A 19,711-nucleotide genomic window follows, 5' to 3' on the forward strand; every position below is an offset into this window, starting at 1 on the left:
AATCCCGGATTTTCAACCATACAATGTGACAAATAGTTAAGAGAAATAGGAATAATAATACTTAGCAACTCTACAGCACTTTCTCTATGTGTAGTATACTGGGTTTGGCTGGGATGGAAATATTTTTCGTACCAGGCTGTATGGTGCTGTATTTTAGATTTGTGAACGAAAGTGTTGATAACCCAGCAATGTTTTAGTTATTGCTGAGCAGTGTTTGCACAGCATCAAGACCTTCTCTGTTTCTCACTCTGCCCTCCCTGTGAGTAGGCTGAGGGTGGGCAACCGGTTGGGATGTGACACAGTCGGGACATCTGACCCTAACTGACCAAAGGGATATTCCATGCCATACAACATCATGTTCAACAATAAAAATCCTTACAAAGTAGCCGTTGCTCCTGCTAGGTGGGGGCTTAGCTGCCAGCTGGGGTCAACACAGCATAGGGAGTCATTAACTTTCCATAAAAGCTCACGAGCTTCACAGTACCCAGATAAAGGGGAACTGAGGTAGATAAAAATGACTTGTCCAAACTAACTTAAAAGAGACAGGAAGAATACCCTAAAAGTTGTTAATGGTGAAATGCATTTAAAAAAAATAAAATGAAGTGAAGCTTATACGGATGAGTGCCTTATTTTCCTAATTTTAATGAAAAAAACCACAGACATATTTAAGAGTAGGATAATTATGACTAAGTTAACAACATGTTATAAATTATTAATACTTCTATATTCTCACAATATACATTCACAATATACATATACAGATTTCTGTAAGTATTTTTAAAGCATTTTAAATATATTTAAAATATGGCATTTGGGCCCTAGTTTTATGGAACTGTAAGCCTGCATGTAACACAAAAACAGTGAACAGTAAACCCATGAATTGTATAATTTTTTTCCCCAAAATGATTATCATAATTATCACTATCCTATTTCCGCAACTACTGCAAAACTGTTAACCTAAAAATTCTTGTTGCCAAGCTGACAAACAAAGGAATCTCTATAGCAAGCCAGATTAACGCTATACTCCTCTCTCTTTCATCATAGTATCAAACGTCTCAGAGTATGAAAAATCTTTCAACAAGTGGTTTTGGAGTAACTTCCTCACAGGAACTTGCAAATCATTGAGAAGTAACTTATGTCATGAAGCATGAATGCTGAACTCATAATTTAAAAGGTATTAATTTTGGAAATCTTACTGGGTATTATTGTTATAAATCCCCACTACCAGTTTTCATAAGTCTTACTCTCTCCTATCACACCTAATCTCCACATTATTTTTCATGAAATTTACATCACCTTAAATTCCATTGTTTGTGACAGGTATAAAGTATAAAAACAAATTATCTTTTAATATAAATCCTTATATGGTATACAACAGACGACTTTCACTTATGAAAAAATGTACACCGTAGAGTATGTTACCCTAACAGGATTTATATAGTTAGCCCCCTTTCACTGTCCAAAATACTTATGAATCATTGCCCTTTAAGGTGGTGAGCTACTTTCAAACCCGATCCAATCCCCCTGTTACTGTAGAAAAATAGTTCATCACGTTTTTGAAAAAGCAATGTTGATTTTATACAAAATTCCTGTCAAGTTCTTTATCAAGTCCATTCAGCTTAAGTAGCTTTGACTATTGCATAGCACAATGGGAATATTTTGCTTCTGAGGAATGAACAAGAACTCCTTTTCTTCTTAAATATCTCGCTCTTCTTATATCTTTGTTACATGACTCTTCTTTCTATCTATGCCAAAAATGCTTTGAACGTGAGTAAACAATTTAAAGCCTGCTCTGTTTTCTGTGGGTTTGTTCCATAATAAGAAGTTAGATTTCAGTAAGTTAATTACAAAATGTACTGTAGAAATATCATGGGTAGAATGTGTTATGTATTGGTAGTGGTAAATGAACCGAAACCCAGAAACTTAACTGACATCTCTAGTGACTCACCCAGTTCTATGGAAGGACAAGATGTCACACTCACGTGCGTAACTCCCCATCTTCATCCCAGTAGTACCGAAGTAAAATTCTTCCTATTTTCTAGTGTTGGGCAAAGGCTTAGTGAGCAACTTATTCCTAATGCCAGAAGGTTGGTAATTATTGTCTGAACTGCAGCGGTGCCAGATTCTAATATCCCTTTCCATACCTGGAAAGGGTTGACATTGTTTTCAAACCAAAATACATACCTGTTACACAAGGAGGTTGTATATTGTCCAGCCTTCTCTGAAGGCAGTTGATACAGCCATAGCGCAAACACTCACCTCGTGAGCTGCTGTATTTCATAGTTAATTTAATGCTGATTAAAACTGACATGGATTCTGCTACCATTTTCTTATGACTGTGTATAGGTTTGTAGCAAAAGACCCTAAGAATTCCCCTGTCTTCCGACCCTTCTCTATCACCTAAATCCTACAGGACAGAGGGAGGAATAAAAGAGGAAAAAAAACCCCACACCGATGCAGTGCTGAGACTGCATGAAATAGGACTCTCGCATACCTGCAGTTTACTTACTCCCGGTCTGCAGAGTTTTAATGGAGGTGTGTGTTATTTGATACAAAAAGTAACATAAATATGCATCCATGTGTATGTGTACATATAGCAGGTATATTATCTCAGTATGCAGTTGAAATACAGGGAGAAAAACACGCACTAGGGCATACCTCCTTTGACTGTTTTTTCTTCTAATACCAGAAGTGGATGAGTAAAACTAATTTCTGTCTCGCATATTCCGGGCTTCAATTTTAACGCTCCAAGTGTTTTCACTGCTCCCTTCTGCACAATCCCGTATCTTCCAAATTTGCCTATAAGGAGCCCACTGATGCTTTTTTCAGGTGAAATGATAGGAGCCTTGAAAGTGATGACCTTTCCTTGTCCTCTCAAGGGATAAGCATCCTCTCTCCGCTTAGGGTTAAACGTTTTCATGACACAGGTGATGAATTGGATAGTTAAATACTCGTATTTCAGTATCATGTATCATTTAGAATAGCGGTTTTAGATCTCAAGCCACATAGAGCTCAATTTTGGGTAGTTTTCATAAGGATTTTAAGTAATACACCTTACATTAAAAAAGGTGCACTTTAGATTAAGAATACATGTGTAATGAGTACATTGACACAATGGACAATGTAATTTTAAGTATTTTCATCAGTTTATTAAAAATTGATATATGAAGGAGGAAATAAAAAATTACCAAAAAAACCCCACGGATTAACCCTGTGTCTTCCAGAGTACATAAAAATATCGATCTGTTTATAGTTACATCCTCACTGCTTTGAAATAAACACCACCCCCCAAATTTCTGCAGTATTAATTAAGCACAGCTGATTCCCTCCTCTATGATCATATTGGTGGGCAATAAGGAGGTTACAGAATTGCCATTATGAATGTTCAGCTTCACCGCAACTCCTCACTCCAAAAATCACTCTCCACAGGAAGTATTCCTTTCCTGTGGACACCTACATTTCTACGTATAACTATGCATGTCTGCATATGAGTTAAAACTTTTAAGTTGCTATTTTTGCCAGCAGAGATCTAGTCCATACAGATAAGAGAATCTACAGAATTTAAGATGACCAGTGCCAGAGCCCTGTAGGGGTGGAAGCAAAACTGCCTTCTAGAATCCACTCTCTGTACAGACCAGATCTCCATAAACTATAGCAGAAGACAGACGGCTCATACCCAGGGATACTCTGTATTTTCACACCTCAATCTAGGTGCCTACAATCTGAACCTCACACTCACCGTAAGCATCCTATCAGCAAGAAAGCATAATAGCCAAAAACAGCCTTACAAATATTTGCACAGATTTGGAAAACTGAAGTTTAAATGACTAACACTATATCAAGATGTCAGTAAGAGCTACAGTTCTGCTTGAAATGTGATTGTCTGTTTCTCCGAGCCTTTATAATAAATTCAGGTATCGCATAGCTGTAGATGCTATTAGAGCTGGCCCTTGTGGTCAGAAATAAAAATGACTGCTTAGAGGAGCAGCTAGCACTGCTACAAGCGCCTGGATAGAGAGAAGAATATTGTGTAAGTCTCCATGCAAAACAGAGCTAAAAGCAGAAAGGACATCCCTCACAGAATTTTCAGGGATCTCTGAAGACGGTTTTCACAACTCTCAAAGGGTAGCTTTTACAGAAAATCATTAATTCACTTTGCTTTCCACAAAAAGTGTATTTTTCCAACCATAACGATCAGCTTCAATGTTTTCTCAAGGATAGAGAGCCACCAAAAAGACAAATAAAACCTCTTCAGAGTCTGCCTTTCATTTTTATCTTAGGGTTTTGCAGAGCTCTAAGAACTGCATGCAAATCTTATAAATGATTGTTCCCAAAGCAACTTTGTTTACCACTATATCTTAGTAAACTACATTCTCATGTCACTGTTAAAAGTATTTGCCATAGTCTGGCTAGAAGTAACACCATAGTCTACTGCAAAATACCAAAACGTAATCACACCATACAACTTTTAGTATCACTCATTCGGACATTGTATTCGTAAATTATAACAAATATTTTTCAAGAAATATTAGATATAATGGAATGTGGCTAGTAATCATCCTATATCTACCAATTTCAAAAATTTAGGAAATGTCCTGTTTTTAAAAGATTATTTTTAGAAGCATTTCTGTTTGTGCAGACAGAACTATGAAAGCCGTGTAAGGGAATGGTACATCACCTATGTTACATATTTTTTCACATTTTAGAGCATGGGTCCTGGGTAGGTAACTCAGGAAGAAATTCAAGCCTACTAAGGTACTTCTACTTGAATTAACTATCCCACAGTTAGGCCCAACTTGTCTTATCTTTACGCATTGCCTTTATAATACTGCGAGATTTATACAAGGTTATCACAGAAAACACACTAAAGCAACGGTCACAAGAGAAAAAAATTCATGAAGAAGAACTGAAACTCAAGGCTGGACTTAGGGCAGCCCTGTATGAACAAAGTTTATTTTCATTTATTGCATTTGAAAACCTTCAGTTCATCCCGTAATAATACTCTGTCTCCAGCTGTTACTCAGACTGAAGGGTAATACTGAGACCTGTAGCTATAAAAATTAGTGAAGATGCAATCTCATTTTGATGTGAAATTCTAGTTAAGTAAAGTATGTATTAATAATGGACCAGATACTCCATACAAAGTTCCAAAGTCATGTGAATTCTAACACTGCATCTTCAAAATTGTTTTTGCAAGGTATCATTTTTTTCCACCTTCAGAGCAAGTTAGTTTGCATCTCTTATGCACAAAGAATAGCCAAGAAAGATGCTACTGTGGAGCTGCCAAGAAGCTGTAAATTAACAACCTGGCTTCCTGTATGTTATTTTCTTCCTCTAGACAAGCCATATATATTGCTTACTAGTGCAACTGCATTCATTACAGAAGAGGAAATATTGACGCACTGGTTAAAAAAATGAAAAAATGAAAAGCTTATGAAAATTTTTCCTAGAAAAAAAGAGGATAAATTTCATTATACTTTTTAAAAAAAATAATACGTTAATGTAAAACCGTATTTATTGATGAGTTCAGAAAAACTGACAGAACAGAAGATGATGATGAAAATTGTTGGGGTTTAGGCCGGATTGGCCAATGATGGAAGACAGATGCTCTCCCCCACCTCTCGTTCCAAAGAGAGAAGGTGCAGCGATAAAGAGATTTATGAGTTTAGAAGGAACTAAACTACTTTAATGAAATACTAATAACAGAAATAGATACAATATATACAAAACCGTATTAAGCTCCCAGGATGACGTCAGCAGCAGGCACTGGGGAAGTCCCAGACTGGACTCAAGTGACGTGTGGGAACTGGATTCCAGAGCTGGAGTCAGGAGTGCACAGATCAGGATCAAAGGCAGACAAACAGATGGGGTCCTCCTCGGACACCGGCCACTGAATAGAAAGGGCTGACCCTTTGATCCCTCAGCTTTTATACTAAGCGTGGAGCAGATGGCATGGAATATTGCGTTGGTCAGTTTTGGGTCACCTGTCCTGTCTGCTCCTCCCTGCAGGTGGGACCCCTCTACGCTTTTCTGTTTCCAACCCTCCAACGGGGCAAATAACAAAGTCAGATGACCTTGGCTGTTATAGGAATAAGTATAAGCAAGAGCCTCTCTGCATACCATTCCTTGGCATTAATGATAAACATAGGTCTTATCACTATGAGAACAAACAGTTTTCTGCACAATATGCTGTTAATTTCAGAGTTAGAAGAGGCTTAGCTGGAAAGTAAAATTACTGAACTGAAAGTTGGTTCTGCTTTACCTCGAACCAGGAGATTGATAATATAAAACCTGATGTCCTCTTTCCTTTTTGTTTCTGGCCACCCTACATCCACAGATTACCCTCATAAAGTCAATAGATATTTTTTTAAAGAAATCTGAGATCAAACACTTAAGGAAAATTTTGTTCTCAACACAGAAAGTAAGTAAAAGAGAAGAGAATTAGATGAGCTACAGTCAAAATTATCATCACAAGAAGCAAAGAGCTTTTTAACCTGTACAACCTAATTCAAGAAAATAATAATAAACATTATCTACTTCACCCTGAGTGAAAAACATTTGTGTTTAAAGCCCCTCAGCATTCTATATATTAGGGACCATTTTTTCAAAATTTATGCAAAAAAAAAAAAAAATCAATCCAGGAAGATAAATCTCTATTAGTACAAAATTTGATCAAATCTGTTCACCAAAAGTTTTCTGGGACTCAAAGTAAATTCCACTTACTGCCCATGAACAGTCTGTTAGAGGGTCAGGGTAGACCCTTATCCTAAAAAAAGCTTCTAATCTGGCAACATGGGAAAGTATTACCATTTAAACAAAATTCTAAAATAGAAGTGTGTTATATACAAAACAATTTTTCTGATGAAATTATCCACAGTAGCTCTGCAGAAGGAAATATTAACAATTAAGGAAAGGAAAAAGGCGAATTGGTCTAAGAAATGTTTTCTTAGGTGTACATTTCAGTCACCTTTACTGGTCCTTTGAGAGTTCCTCACCAGCACAAGAAAAAAAACCATGCACTTTTCCCTCTAAGGATTCTCTAAGAACTTAACTACGACACTGCAACCATTATTTCCTTTGTTAAAATTACTCTTCACTTTATATCTGTACACGGATGAATTTAAGGAAGACTGTTTAGACTGATTTATTTTGCTTCAGATGCCTTGCATTCCTACCATTTAAATGACACAATTAATTTTCCTTACGGAAGTAATTATAAAATACACCATTTCTCTTTTATTGTCATCTTCTAGTATATTGCACAAATAAAATATTTACCTCTAGACAAAAACCACTTTTTTTCATTTTGGAAGTGTTTCAGATTTCAAAACCTGTCAGCACCTGCCCATTGCAAGGGCATACCAGTCTTCCCCTCAGGACTTATAAAACTATTTTTGCCTAGAACAGTTCATTTCTGGCAGGTTGCTGAGAAAAGACCTTTCTTTAATTTCTGCAGTTCAGAAATTGTTGTTTGATGATAACAAAAGCCTAAGTGGATTTTGCCTAGCAGCTATTGCTCATCAGCACAAATGGTGGCTTTCTTTTGGGTACTATAACAGGCTTTGACCTTTGAAGTTTGTTTTCCTAATTTTGTTCCTGATGGTCTTTACAACACTAAGAACACTCGCTTCATATTCTTGTTTTCAATCAGAAAAGGTGCTTTTTTCTCCTTCCTTTATTTTTGTATATAACAGCATTAAGCACAAAGGACATATTTACATCTGGCGGAACATCTTGATAATTCTCAATTTTTGTAAGTGTTGTGTGTGTGAACATAAATATTCACACAAGTCTGTAAAAGATTTTTGTCTTCACCAATTTTATTTATTTACTTGCTGCGTTTACTGTAAATGAAATACTTAAAAATGCCTCCTAAAAAAGACAGAAATAACATTTGCAGCAGTAATGTGCGACTCTGATAGCTTACCTGGGAAATATTAGCATAGTAGTCCTAAAAAATAGGAATGGGGAAAAAATTTGTAAAAAAAAAAAAGAAAATTAAAAAACAAAGAATGAAAAGTTACAGGGTCACTCATGGAAAACTAAACTGTGTTGTCTGTTCCTAGACAATAAGCAACAGAGACAGGAATGAATGTTATAAAATAAATAATTTTTGAGCATTATTAAGCTTTCAGTAATGGACAATAATGGAAGCATTGCTTCTGAGTTTATCCTACATCATATTTAATAAGATTGCATTATATTTAATAAGATTAGCTCTAGACTCTCAAAAATGAGTGCTGCAAATTTAATGCTGATGGGCCAAAGTGAATGATATTCTACCACCAAAAAAAGCCTCATTCCCGTTTATCAATCCTTATTATTGTGGTAGTTTTCACCCGGGCAGAAAAATCACAAGTGATACAATCTTTCAAACATTTACTTGTGGGAGAGAGTCTATGCAAATTGTCTTCTGTAACTCAGCTGGATAAATCATGTAGGTGCTTACAAGAGAAAGCTCAAAATTTCTTAACTAAAGTCCCATATCAATAACAAAAATCATATACTGCCTGAAATCCTTTTTAAGTTATATTCTTATTTGTGATTTCTATTTTTTCTTTTTTCTTTTTTTTTTAAATTTATTTTATTACTATTTCAGTTTAAGATTTTACTTGCAGAGCATTTAAGTCATATCTCACTAGAGATCCAGAGGAAGGAGATGGACTGTCATCCCAAGGCTCATGTTGAAGATTATCTTCAAATGACCCCTGTGCAAAGAATAACCAGGAAAATTTCCCCGTAGCTGACAAGACAGTATGTTGGCTTCTTCAGCCATTTTTTTACATCTCACTGGAAGACCTGATTTTTTTTAATATGCCACACATAGGCTGGGACTTCTGACTCACGTTTAGTGTACAGTTGCACAGGGTAGCGATAAATCACAAATTTTAAGGGTATTAGTGCTGCAGGTGTCTATGAATTGTCTGAGGGCTCTCCCGCAGAACACTTGCAGTGTGTATATACAATACACTTCTTAATTATTGCAAATTGTTGTCCAATGATTACAGCGTTCACAAGAAAATAACCCAAGAAATGTTAGGACAAAGGAAACCACCTTAATTTCTAGGTTTTTTATAATCCAGGCATATATGAAACTATTTGTGTTACATCAAAAAGGAACTTATTCTCAGCAAAACTATATTTGTAGTCTTGGCAGCAAATGTGTTTTTCTTTCTTGTACCTTGTAGGAAAGGAGAGCTAGCAATTTAATAAAAAAAAAAAAACACTTCATTTTTAAAGCAATAAAAGTCAAAGAAAGGGCTAGCTGCACAGACATAGTGAACAAAAGACATTCCTAAAGATGATCCTGAATGTCAGTACAAGACAGGATAGGATTAAGAAGATTTGGCACTCCAGAAAATGTGGTAACATCAAGGTGGGCAGACGACCAGTAGAAAATGAATAATGAGGTAGAGATAAGGACTAAAAACATGATAAATTACATATGTCAAAACAGTCTCAAAAGATCTTTTTCTTCATTTTAAAAATGAAGTTCACATACTGTTCTAGCTGGGGATATGTGAATATTCAAAAGAACATATACTAAACTTTACCACAATTCCTTTCTTTCCTTTTTTTTTAAACTAGTAACCCAAATCAAGAAAATATGAGACTAAACCAAAAAAAGGCATTTTTGTATGTAAAAAAATATGATAAAATATGATTTTTGGCACATAGAAGCACCAGAGATGACATTTGTATTGAAAATGTAAGATTATCATGGGAAAAAAAATCAGGCACATCATGGTAAATTGCTGTGTTCTAATTTGTAGATAATATGGGAGGTGACGATTGTTGGTGGTGGCTCTGTTAAGATGGAATTTTGTGTATTTTATCCGGAAGAAAATGTTGCATGCTGACATCTGGGAAATCATAGAAGGAATACAGACAAAACAGTCTATCTCTGTAGATCTGGAAGCTTCCTTAAAGTCTTTGATTCATATGATCACACAAGCATCTCAGCTTTACTAAAAATTAAAAGATAGGTTTGTAACATAACATCAAATAGGAAAGCTTAAATGTAATGAATAAATGTAAATTATTTTAAATGCTGCAAAATAGAAATGTACAAATGAATATTTCCAAACAGATTTTCACTTTTCCAAAGTCACAGATCTAAAACGCAACACCATTCTTGCAGCTACCAAGAAAATTAACTCCATCCAAGCCAGACCCAGCACAACTTTTTTAAAAAATTCTGCTCTAGTAGTTTGTTAGCAAACATACAGAAAAATGGTTAATTGCATAATTTTAACATGGACTTAAAGCTAATAAATTAATATTTATAATTTGGTTTATTTGGAAAAAACAAAGAGTAGTGAAGCAGAACTATGATAAGATAACTTCTAATCCCTGGACACAACATATTACATCCCCTAATTGCAGGGATTAGTTTCTTCTTATAGTTGATTACAGTTTTATACATTTCATTGTGTCATGTATTTTCACATACTGATACATTCTAAGTTTTTAAAAGCAGACAGGTACTAGAAGACAGATACAACAGTTTATTTATAATAATGGTTGGTTTGGCCACTTCAGATGCACAGATCGTATTACCTTAAAGGTAAATATTCCTTACAGCATCAGAAACATTTACAATTTAACAAAACTCCCTTTCACTTTAATAAAGCTGACTAGACTTACTTAAGCCAGGTTCTGGACATTTCCTGAACTAACAGGGAAAGACTAGTAGAACATAAGGAATTTACTGATGCTATAGTTTTATAGCACTACAAAGGCTGGCTGCAACCTCATGTTTTAGGTAACATTTGAAGGGAATTTTCATTTCTAAGTAGCCACACCGAAGTGGAAATGTTTTTCTACATAATCTTTTTTTTTTTTTTTTCTGTTGACAGCTAGCATTTTTAGTTTGAGAACTTTGTGAAGTTTTACTCAAGCTACCTACGAGGAAAAGATGTGGAGCACGAGTTGAATAAATTGGTCAAACAGCATTTGTATTATATTGTCATCTGACATGGAAAAAGGCAGGCACGGTAATTGATTCTAGAAACAAGATTGTTTTGAAGACTGATTTCTTATGCATTTGTGTATGTGTGTGCATACATACATATATATTGTAAGGTTAGGAACAATCACAGATTTCAGTGCGTTATAAAAAATATTTTTATTTTAGTTACATTTAAATATGCAATTAATTATTAGTTAAATTTTGTAACACTGAACTGAAAATTAACTTTAAAATTCAAAATATTTTCTCCATGAATTCCAAAATGACCTGGATTAAAAGATGTCATATATACCTCAGAACATCAGGTCTTTGACAGATTTCAGTGACAGCAAATCTTAACTGTATTTGTGGAGTGCTGGCAGTTACTCCATAATTTCTGTAGGTGCTTTTCAACAGATACAGTTGGGAATCCTTACTGCCTAGCACATTTTAAAGCCTGCAAACACAAGTCCTTTTGAGTTAGAACGTAAGAATGGAGCTGAAGGAGGATACAGACGAAGCTTAAGTACGGGCACATGGCATATCTTGTGTGTATGTAAAGGACTGGGAGTTTCCTAGTTTGAGAAATGCAGTGGCTACATTATGGACTCCTAGCTTTTTGGGTGGGGAGATGTGAGCAGAGGGGAAATGAAGTGGAGAATATAGGTTTGATACACTAAGGAGTACCTGCACGTTTTCTAAAGTGGCATTATTTCAACAGTAGTTGCTGTTGCCAATGGTGGTAGTTGAACAAAGTAAATTTCAGAGCATTTAAACTGTCTGAACTGAATCACTCAATCTTTCATTCTTCATATTCCCTCTGGAATAAAGATGCTGTAAAATCCACTATTTAAAGCAAAAAAGATGTAGAAAAATACTTTTTACTGTCTCCCCTCCATATTTCCCAGAAGTTCCTATGAGCTGCTTTTATGAAAGCAACACATTTATGGACCAGAAGGGTCGTCCTTTTGGGAAGCAAACACAGAGACAGGGGAAAGAATGACTACAAGGTTTCCATTTAGCACTACTCTCGCAAAGATGCAGTTTACAGAGTGGGAGACCGCAGAGGGAACCCCTAACCGAGACGGACCTCCTTTGTGCGCTGTGCTGCCATGTAGGATTCATTGATAGATTCCACAATCATTATTAGAAATTGCAGTTACTTTCTAGATATTTTCTGTTTGCCCTGGTACTACTGAGCTTCTTTCTCCAGTTCCTCAACCTTTCAGGTTATTTTCCCTGTAGCACAATATGTCTGTATAGCTTGATGACTAAGAACTGTTTCTAAATTTCCACTCTCCTAATGTGCCTTGTTATTTGAGTTTGTAAAATATTAAATTGCCCCTTATCTTTGGTATAAATCAACCCCCAAATTAATTTAACCTCTTTTGTTGATGCTTTGTCTACAGTTGCCTCAGCATTTACCACTTCCGTTGTTTGACTTGCAAACCACTGAACATAAAGTTCTTTCTGATTATGTAGGATTTTGAAGTAAAATCGTATTTTCTTTTTGCTTATTTGCATAGAAATACAGAAATGCTCTCACAGTCCTTCAGCTACTTCACACCTCTGTAGGGGCTTAAACTCTGGAATGAGTGCGAATTTACTGAATCACCACCCCACATGGGTTTCATTTAAGAAAGTTCATGCAAATGCATTGGCAGCACATTCCAATTACCTCTTAAAGAAAAGCTTCGGGTTTGGACTGTTTTGTGCAAATGAATAAAGATAATTTTAGAAAGACTGCTTCCCCTATTACCATACACAACAGAGAAATAAAAGTGAGAAAAAACTCAAACTGAGACTATTTTAACTCTATTCAGATCCTGAGCCGACTCACCAGTGAGTTGATTGCTCACTCTTCCACTTGTTAGGTCAGGTAACTATATGACATTTAAAATACTTGCTAAAAGATTAAAACATCTAAAAAGTTAGAGTTACTCCATTACAGTGAGTTCATTTAATATTGCTTTTGAAACATTTTACAGCAGTGTAATGACAGACCTTAATTTATTCCAATTATCTTTTGTTCACTTCGATTTATGAACAGTGGAGCTGAAATAATCAGCCCTTTTGCTCCTTAGGCTTCCAATAATATATTTTCATGGGTATTGTACAAGTCATCTTTTTGCAGCCACCACACATATTAATTGCAAACGTCTATTTTTATGATAAGGAATGGTATTAGCAGACAATTAAGGACAAGATCACTGGTTGCTCTGAACTGCTTTGGCACAAAAAATAGCTCACTGAACAAAATTTTCTTCCCAGTAAATGTATAAGGCCACATATTGAAAACGTATATACTCAATTCTTAAAAGGTGCACCTACAAAAGGAATACGCTTTGTATACATTTGCCTGAGTAACAACTGAAAAAACACCCTTGGCATTTGTACCATTTATTACAGATTAATAGATCTCATCGTCTACTTTTGTGGCCCCAGTGTCTGATAACTTTTCAACACAACTGGGGGGAGGGGGAAATATTTTTTTCAAGCTGCGTGCATTGAAAATATGGGCATGACACTGTGCATGAAAAACAATGCTTTATATTCATTCATTCTCTTGGCATAATTCAACACATATTAGCAGCTGAGCACACGTCAGAGGTAAAACAAAGCTGATGATGACAGCAGGACAGGCTATTTTCAAGATACAGAAGATGAACATGTAACTTCTTCCCTTTGAAATCTTCAGACTTACAACAGCAAGCCTGGGCAAACTTCTTCAAGGGTTCTTTCTATTAGTAGTTATTACTGGTTTGTGCCATGGTCTCTTTCTCATGGCTGACTGACTAAGTTTTGTGCCTTGCACTACAACCAGCTGACACAGGAAACTCATGAAAAGCCATGGGAAACCGACTTTCTCTAAACTCTAAGCTTGCTTTTCAAAAGGCTTGTGAGAAAAAGAAGGAATTTTATTTCCATCATGAAAGAATGCTCAAAGGCATGAGGCAATCCCTCCCTTAAAGTCAGCAGCTGAACTAGTCTTGTCAAAAAAACCACATAGAAATTCTAGAAGTAAGTCACCTACATTTTTAGAGCCCTATCACGGGGTGACAACCTGATCGATCTGCAGCTGAGGCTTTCTGTACAAACAAGGATTTGCTATATGGAAAAATCAGTGAGGCACTCTACACAATGTTAGGAAGGTAATTTGTAGATTTTTACTAAAACTAATATATATTGTCTGTATTTTAAATATATACGTTTATAAATGGTTAGCTGTTACAAAAGGATTACAGCCAAAACATTGCTTGATTTCTAACGGTGTTTGATTGCACAGAACTGTTTCTCCATCTCAGCAGTGGAAGGAGATCGTTTGACTGGAACACAGAAGAGAGGGAGAGACCTCCCCCCTCCCAAAACTAACTGATGGTACTGAACCTACAGCAGTCCTCGCCCCAAAATTATAAAGCTGCTTTTTTTGTCCTCTTCTGTATACGTATCAACTATTCACCAACTATAAAAGAAGGTTTAAAAATAACAACAGAATTGGTCTATTCTTCCCTACTTCTTTTGGCTCATGGCTACTTAGTTTGCTTAGCTGCTGTTTTGATGGTTCATCACAGCTGTTCAGAGCAGGAATGTTATGCTTGCTTGTTATCAAACCAAAAAGGTATTTGCCCTGACTCCTGCTGTACTGTAAGTATAACCAAACATTGCCTCAGTCCGTGTCAGGAAAATTCTGGCAAAACATTTTTTTTTTTTTTTTTTCTGTGAGATCAGTGATTGTTTACCTCAGAGCAAAATTTTTAGTACCTCTTCAAATGTCTGATCTGGGGGAAGTGCATCCTAAATTACCTGCTGCCCAAGAGAGCATTAAAAAGTGTGGAGTTTTCTGTTTTAATAATGGACAGCCCATTTCCATTTTCATATATAAAAATAACACACCAAGGTAAAGGAAATGTATAGTTGCATCACTTTTAAAATAAAATTAATTTTTGGTAAGTTTTAAATACAGATATATCCATTATTACCAATTAACATATTAGAATTATTAAAAACAAAAAATTAATGACCCACCATAGCCTTAAATTATTCAACCTCATTTCTGTTCCTACATATTAACAAGCCTGCCTATCTTTATCTGCTTTCCCTTATTCTTTACAGTGCTTAAAGAATAACTGATTGGACAGAACATGCAGTAGATGATTTGTGTTAACTGTGTTACGAAAATTAATTCGTACGTGTTAGTGGTCTGCCTTTTTTGCTTAGAAATGCCTTTACTCAGACAGAAAGTTTGGTTCTGGATGCTAATTTGGTAAGCCATGCACACTGTCTTCTGCTCCATCATTCAAAATTTCAGTTTACAGGTGACAAACGCAGCTAGCTGCAGAAAGCTTTCATTTTTCTGGAAGGGGCTGGTGTTGTATGGTCACAGGGAACGGACGTCCAACAAAGCGTAAAGAGGGCCCTTGAGCAGTTAGTCCTGTATGAGCTAACTCGGCCACTGGGGTTATTTCTCTTGTAGCTGTTTTTTGCTATTCACATTCATAAAATCTTCCCCTGGTTGGTATAAACACCAAAGAACAAGCTCAAGCTTTATGTTTGTTGCCTAACAGGCTTAACAAACACATGCTGTTATTGAGTATTTTTATTGTTGACTGGTGACAAGTTAGATTTAATAGACAGTTTTTCCTACATCTTTACTAATTTGATAAATACAGTTAATTTAAAACCTTTCCTGATACACTGCTCACATAATTCATTTTTATTTAAACAAAAAAACCCCTATAATCAAAGTACTTAAATGTCAGACATTTTATGTAAGGCAAATTCTTTAATGATGGACTAACTTCGCATAACTAGCTCTTGAAAGAATACATAAAAAATAAAAATACAGTATTTGTCTACATAGTGGGTTTTTTTTCTTTTTTGAAAAGGCACCCAGAATTAGGTAGCGTTTTAGAAAATTAACATAAGATTCTCTGCATTTCAAGTAAGCTCCTGAGTAGGTAAAAACAGTTAATTGCTGTTGAACTGATTTTGCTGGTTTAAAACCCAAAATCTATGGTTTTAGCTACTGCAAAAACTGCTGCAGGCTTTTGTCAGATTTCAGAAATTTTCTGTTGGTCTTTATCTGGTACGTGAATCCAAAAAAAAAAAAAAAAAGGCAAGCAAGTCACAACAAGATTATTATACTAGGCAGTCACGTGTCCAACTTTATTCTTTCACTGTTTAATTGAATTTCAAATTCTTTTTTTTTGTTTCTGTGGGTTTTCTTTTATTCTTTAATTCTCTTTCCTCCTCAGCTGCATATAGGACAGGTGAAAAGGCTCATCAGCTGAAGCAGAAAGCACCTACTTGACCTCATTAGGCAAAATATCAATTTGTTAGAGTTAGACAAGATGAGCTCCTCACTAGCTTTGGACTGGGCCTATTTTTCTTTTCCCAGTCATGGTTCCCCTCCTTGTATGACGTTCATCCTTGTATGATGTTCACCCTATCCTTCTTTTTTTCCTATTTATGTGAAAATTAATGTATGTAAGTGTCAGTTCTTTTGGGGTAGTACCTCTAGTACTTGGTACCTTATGAAGCAGTAACTTTTGTTCCCCCATACATACATGTTCCAAATGCAACAAAAACATTTAATGCTTTTCTAAGGCTGAGTGTACGGATTGCAGATTACTTCAGGGACGCAATGTACATTTATCTACTCGATTCAAGGAATGTGTCAGTAATGGTACTTAAGAGTCAATTTACTATTTAGCTATATTAAGCTACACATTCCTTTTAAAATTGCATATGGTCGATTGCTAATTTACTTGTTAGTTAAGAGTTTTGTAGAAAATTTTCTTTTATAAACAACCTCTTTAGGAGAAGCCAAATGTTTTTTGATAGAGAAGACAAAGTTCATCACAGGCAAGTAGAGAGTAAATTCTGTAATCAATTGTAAAATCATCTTAAATTGCATATTTTCACATTTAGAAGACTACCACTCACTGCAATCAGAAATGATATCTCTTTTAACGGTTACATGTATTTATATACGCGATTTGAGATTTTAGCTAAAAATGAATGATGATGCCTCATAACTGTATCGCAGTTAAGATCATCCTATGAAAGCATTTCTATAGAAACTTGAACTTGGGAGTGCAGAATAAACAATTTAGTCAATTATTTGCAGAGGTGTTGTGAGCTGAAATAGGTCCGCGTCACCTTGTAAAGAACCTAACAGTCCTAAACATACAAAGTGCTAATACATATTAATGCAATATTCAGATGTACAAATCCTAGATTGCAGATTTTTTTAATCCCTACAGGTAGAAATATTAGAGAAAAAATATGAAAAGAAAATGGTATTTCACATTCTTACTAATGTATTTTGAGGAAGTAAAATAGATTTTCATTTAAGATTTCTGCTTTATGCCTATATTAAGTGTTGTCCTCTTTTTCTCACACTCTCTGTCTCATATATCCTTTAAAATCCAGCTGGTCACCCTGTTCCAGTCTTCCCTACTTAGAATATTTCTATCACAGCCAGAACTTGTCTGCTCTTTGGACAAACGCAAAGACAATCCTACATTCACGAAGAGAAATAACTAAGCACTCAAAAATTTACAGTGTTTCCTGGCATAGATTACAATATGAACCATTTTAACATCAAATACTCAGTACCCGTGAAATAAGACCAATTTTATTCATGCATTTAAACAGAGTTTATGTTACATGCTCAGTCATGGTTTGTTTTAAAAACAGAGCCTGACGAAAAAACAGGTAGAAAGAACTGAATGAACAGGAGAAGCCAGTTCATAAAGAGTTAAGTGATGTTGTATCACAATTCGTTTTAAAACTGCAAAAGTGTTTTTTTTCTGGTCCGTTAAGAGAATGATTCCAATACCACACAAATATGACAAATACTATATATGGCAACTGCTCTGTACAGTAGAAGAAATTAGTAAGTATATTTACAAATTGAGATTGTAAATTAGGGAATTATCTGAAAATTACACTTATCAATTCCTCAAGAAAACCCCAGATGATATTACATCTCCATTTTAGTACACAGAGCAGTGGAACTTTTGAACATTTGGTGAGATAAGGAAGAAAAACTTAAGAAAGTTTTATAAGAATATTTTCTTATAAATAAAAGTATTCTGAGATCGAGCCTGTTTTTAATAAAATTCGCATTTAGTTTGTTTACAAAGAAGAGTGTTGCAAAACAATATTGAAGTAGGTGGCATGGTCTCAGATTTTCAAGGTTTTTAAATTATATTTCTTTCGAGCCAATGTTATAGTTCATTTGAAACTCAATTATAATTCAACTAAAACTTACCTTATATGGCTAATGATGAGGGTTGTAGCTGGAATGAAAAAATCATCCACTCTGTCAAACTGATTTCCCACTGGTTGAGTATGGATTGTGTGATGAGAAACACTCCCACTGGCTTGTGTTATCACCTACATAAAGTAATATTATTATGAACTATAGAAATAGTCTTTCAAAATCTAATCTCTATGCAAATAAATTAATACAGTATTGCCTCTGTATTCCATCTCTTACATTATCCTTCAGTTACCAAGAAATGACAGTGAATAAAGCTGATCAGCATCACAGATTTCAGAGAATTGTTACGTACCTGACCATTCAATCTTCATATTTACTTTTTTCCCCTCTTCTTTCCACCACTGAGTCCATATTTATTCATTTACATTATTAAAGCAAAGTAGTTTTTTGTTTACCTTTTTTTTTTTTTACTCTAGATCCCAGAGTGAGATTGAATTTCTTAAGCACTTTGGAGTGAAAAGATAAAATGTTATCAACTGATTTACAGGAAGTTATGGCTACACATACACCCAATTCTTGCAATCATGAGGTAATTAAACATCGCACATACATATTTCAGAAGTAGTTGTTGATTTGAGTTCACGCATTCCTTAAATTGTTATGAACAGATTTTCCTTGAATCCCCAAATCTTGGACCTTCTCTGAGGTAAATGTTTATGGGTGACTAAAAAGACAATTCCATGTAATAGCCACCGTGATATTCACATACGTGCACTTAACAGAAAACTTAAAAAAAACCCCAACTTGATCACCTACATTATAAGGAAAAATGGGAGTGAAGATGATCGGTTGCTTTAAAACTTGATAAGACTGACTCAATTATCATTCATTTGCTGGAGAGAAGTGACACCTACACTCCCACAAATTACCTTGCATACTCATAATTACTAAGAGTCTGTAGGTGCTAAAAAGGTGTTTTCAAATGTTACTCATTTTTCTGCTTAAGCCCTGTGTTTGAAATTCTTTTATTCTTTATCTTACATATATTTTTTTAAATGCATAAGGATTTCATTAACTTCTAAAGAAAAGGAAAATAAGTTGAAACTAAAAGTAATTTTGAAATTACGACATAAAGGTGATCACCATATTCTCAGGGGATTACTTTAAATAAGGAACAGAAAGTAGTGAAAAAGTAGGAATGCAGGTATAGCTTCTTGAAAGGTTTCTTTAGTGACTGTCCCCAGGCTTGCCACTGCTCAGAGACATGGGAAAAGTGAAGATTTTTATTATTTTACATCTGAAAAAAGCAGTAAGATGGATCTTTTCACCTCCAGACAATATATATATAATTTTATATATAATTTTAATCAAATAGGAATATGTCTAAAATCCAGTTTATGCTCTAATTAGGGAAAAAAACCATCATAAACAGCAACAATTTGCTCTCAAAAGACTAGCAGTTAACATGCTGCTGCTTTCAGCTGTACTCCTTATCCTTCTCTTCAGCATTGTCATGCCTGAGTAAGGGT

The 19,711-nt window shown here is 35.2% G+C and overlaps 1 protein-coding gene across 2 annotated transcripts in view; it reads right to left on the minus strand.

Moving 5' to 3' along the window:
* FSTL5 (follistatin like 5) overlaps positions 1-19,711 on the minus strand; it is a 317,506-nt gene that overhangs the window by 11,209 nt on the left and 286,586 nt on the right. For both annotated transcript variants that reach the window (XM_063336243.1, XM_063336242.1), the window contains one exon: positions 18,231-18,355. In XM_063336243.1, the coding sequence (XP_063192313.1) occupies positions 18,231-18,355 (125 nt within the window). The remainder of the gene's footprint in view (positions 1-18,230; positions 18,356-19,711) is intronic.

Source organism: Chroicocephalus ridibundus, chromosome 5 (assembly GCF_963924245.1).
Source record: "Chroicocephalus ridibundus chromosome 5, bChrRid1.1, whole genome shotgun sequence".
Classification (NCBI taxonomy): Eukaryota; Metazoa; Chordata; class Aves; order Charadriiformes; family Laridae; genus Chroicocephalus; species Chroicocephalus ridibundus.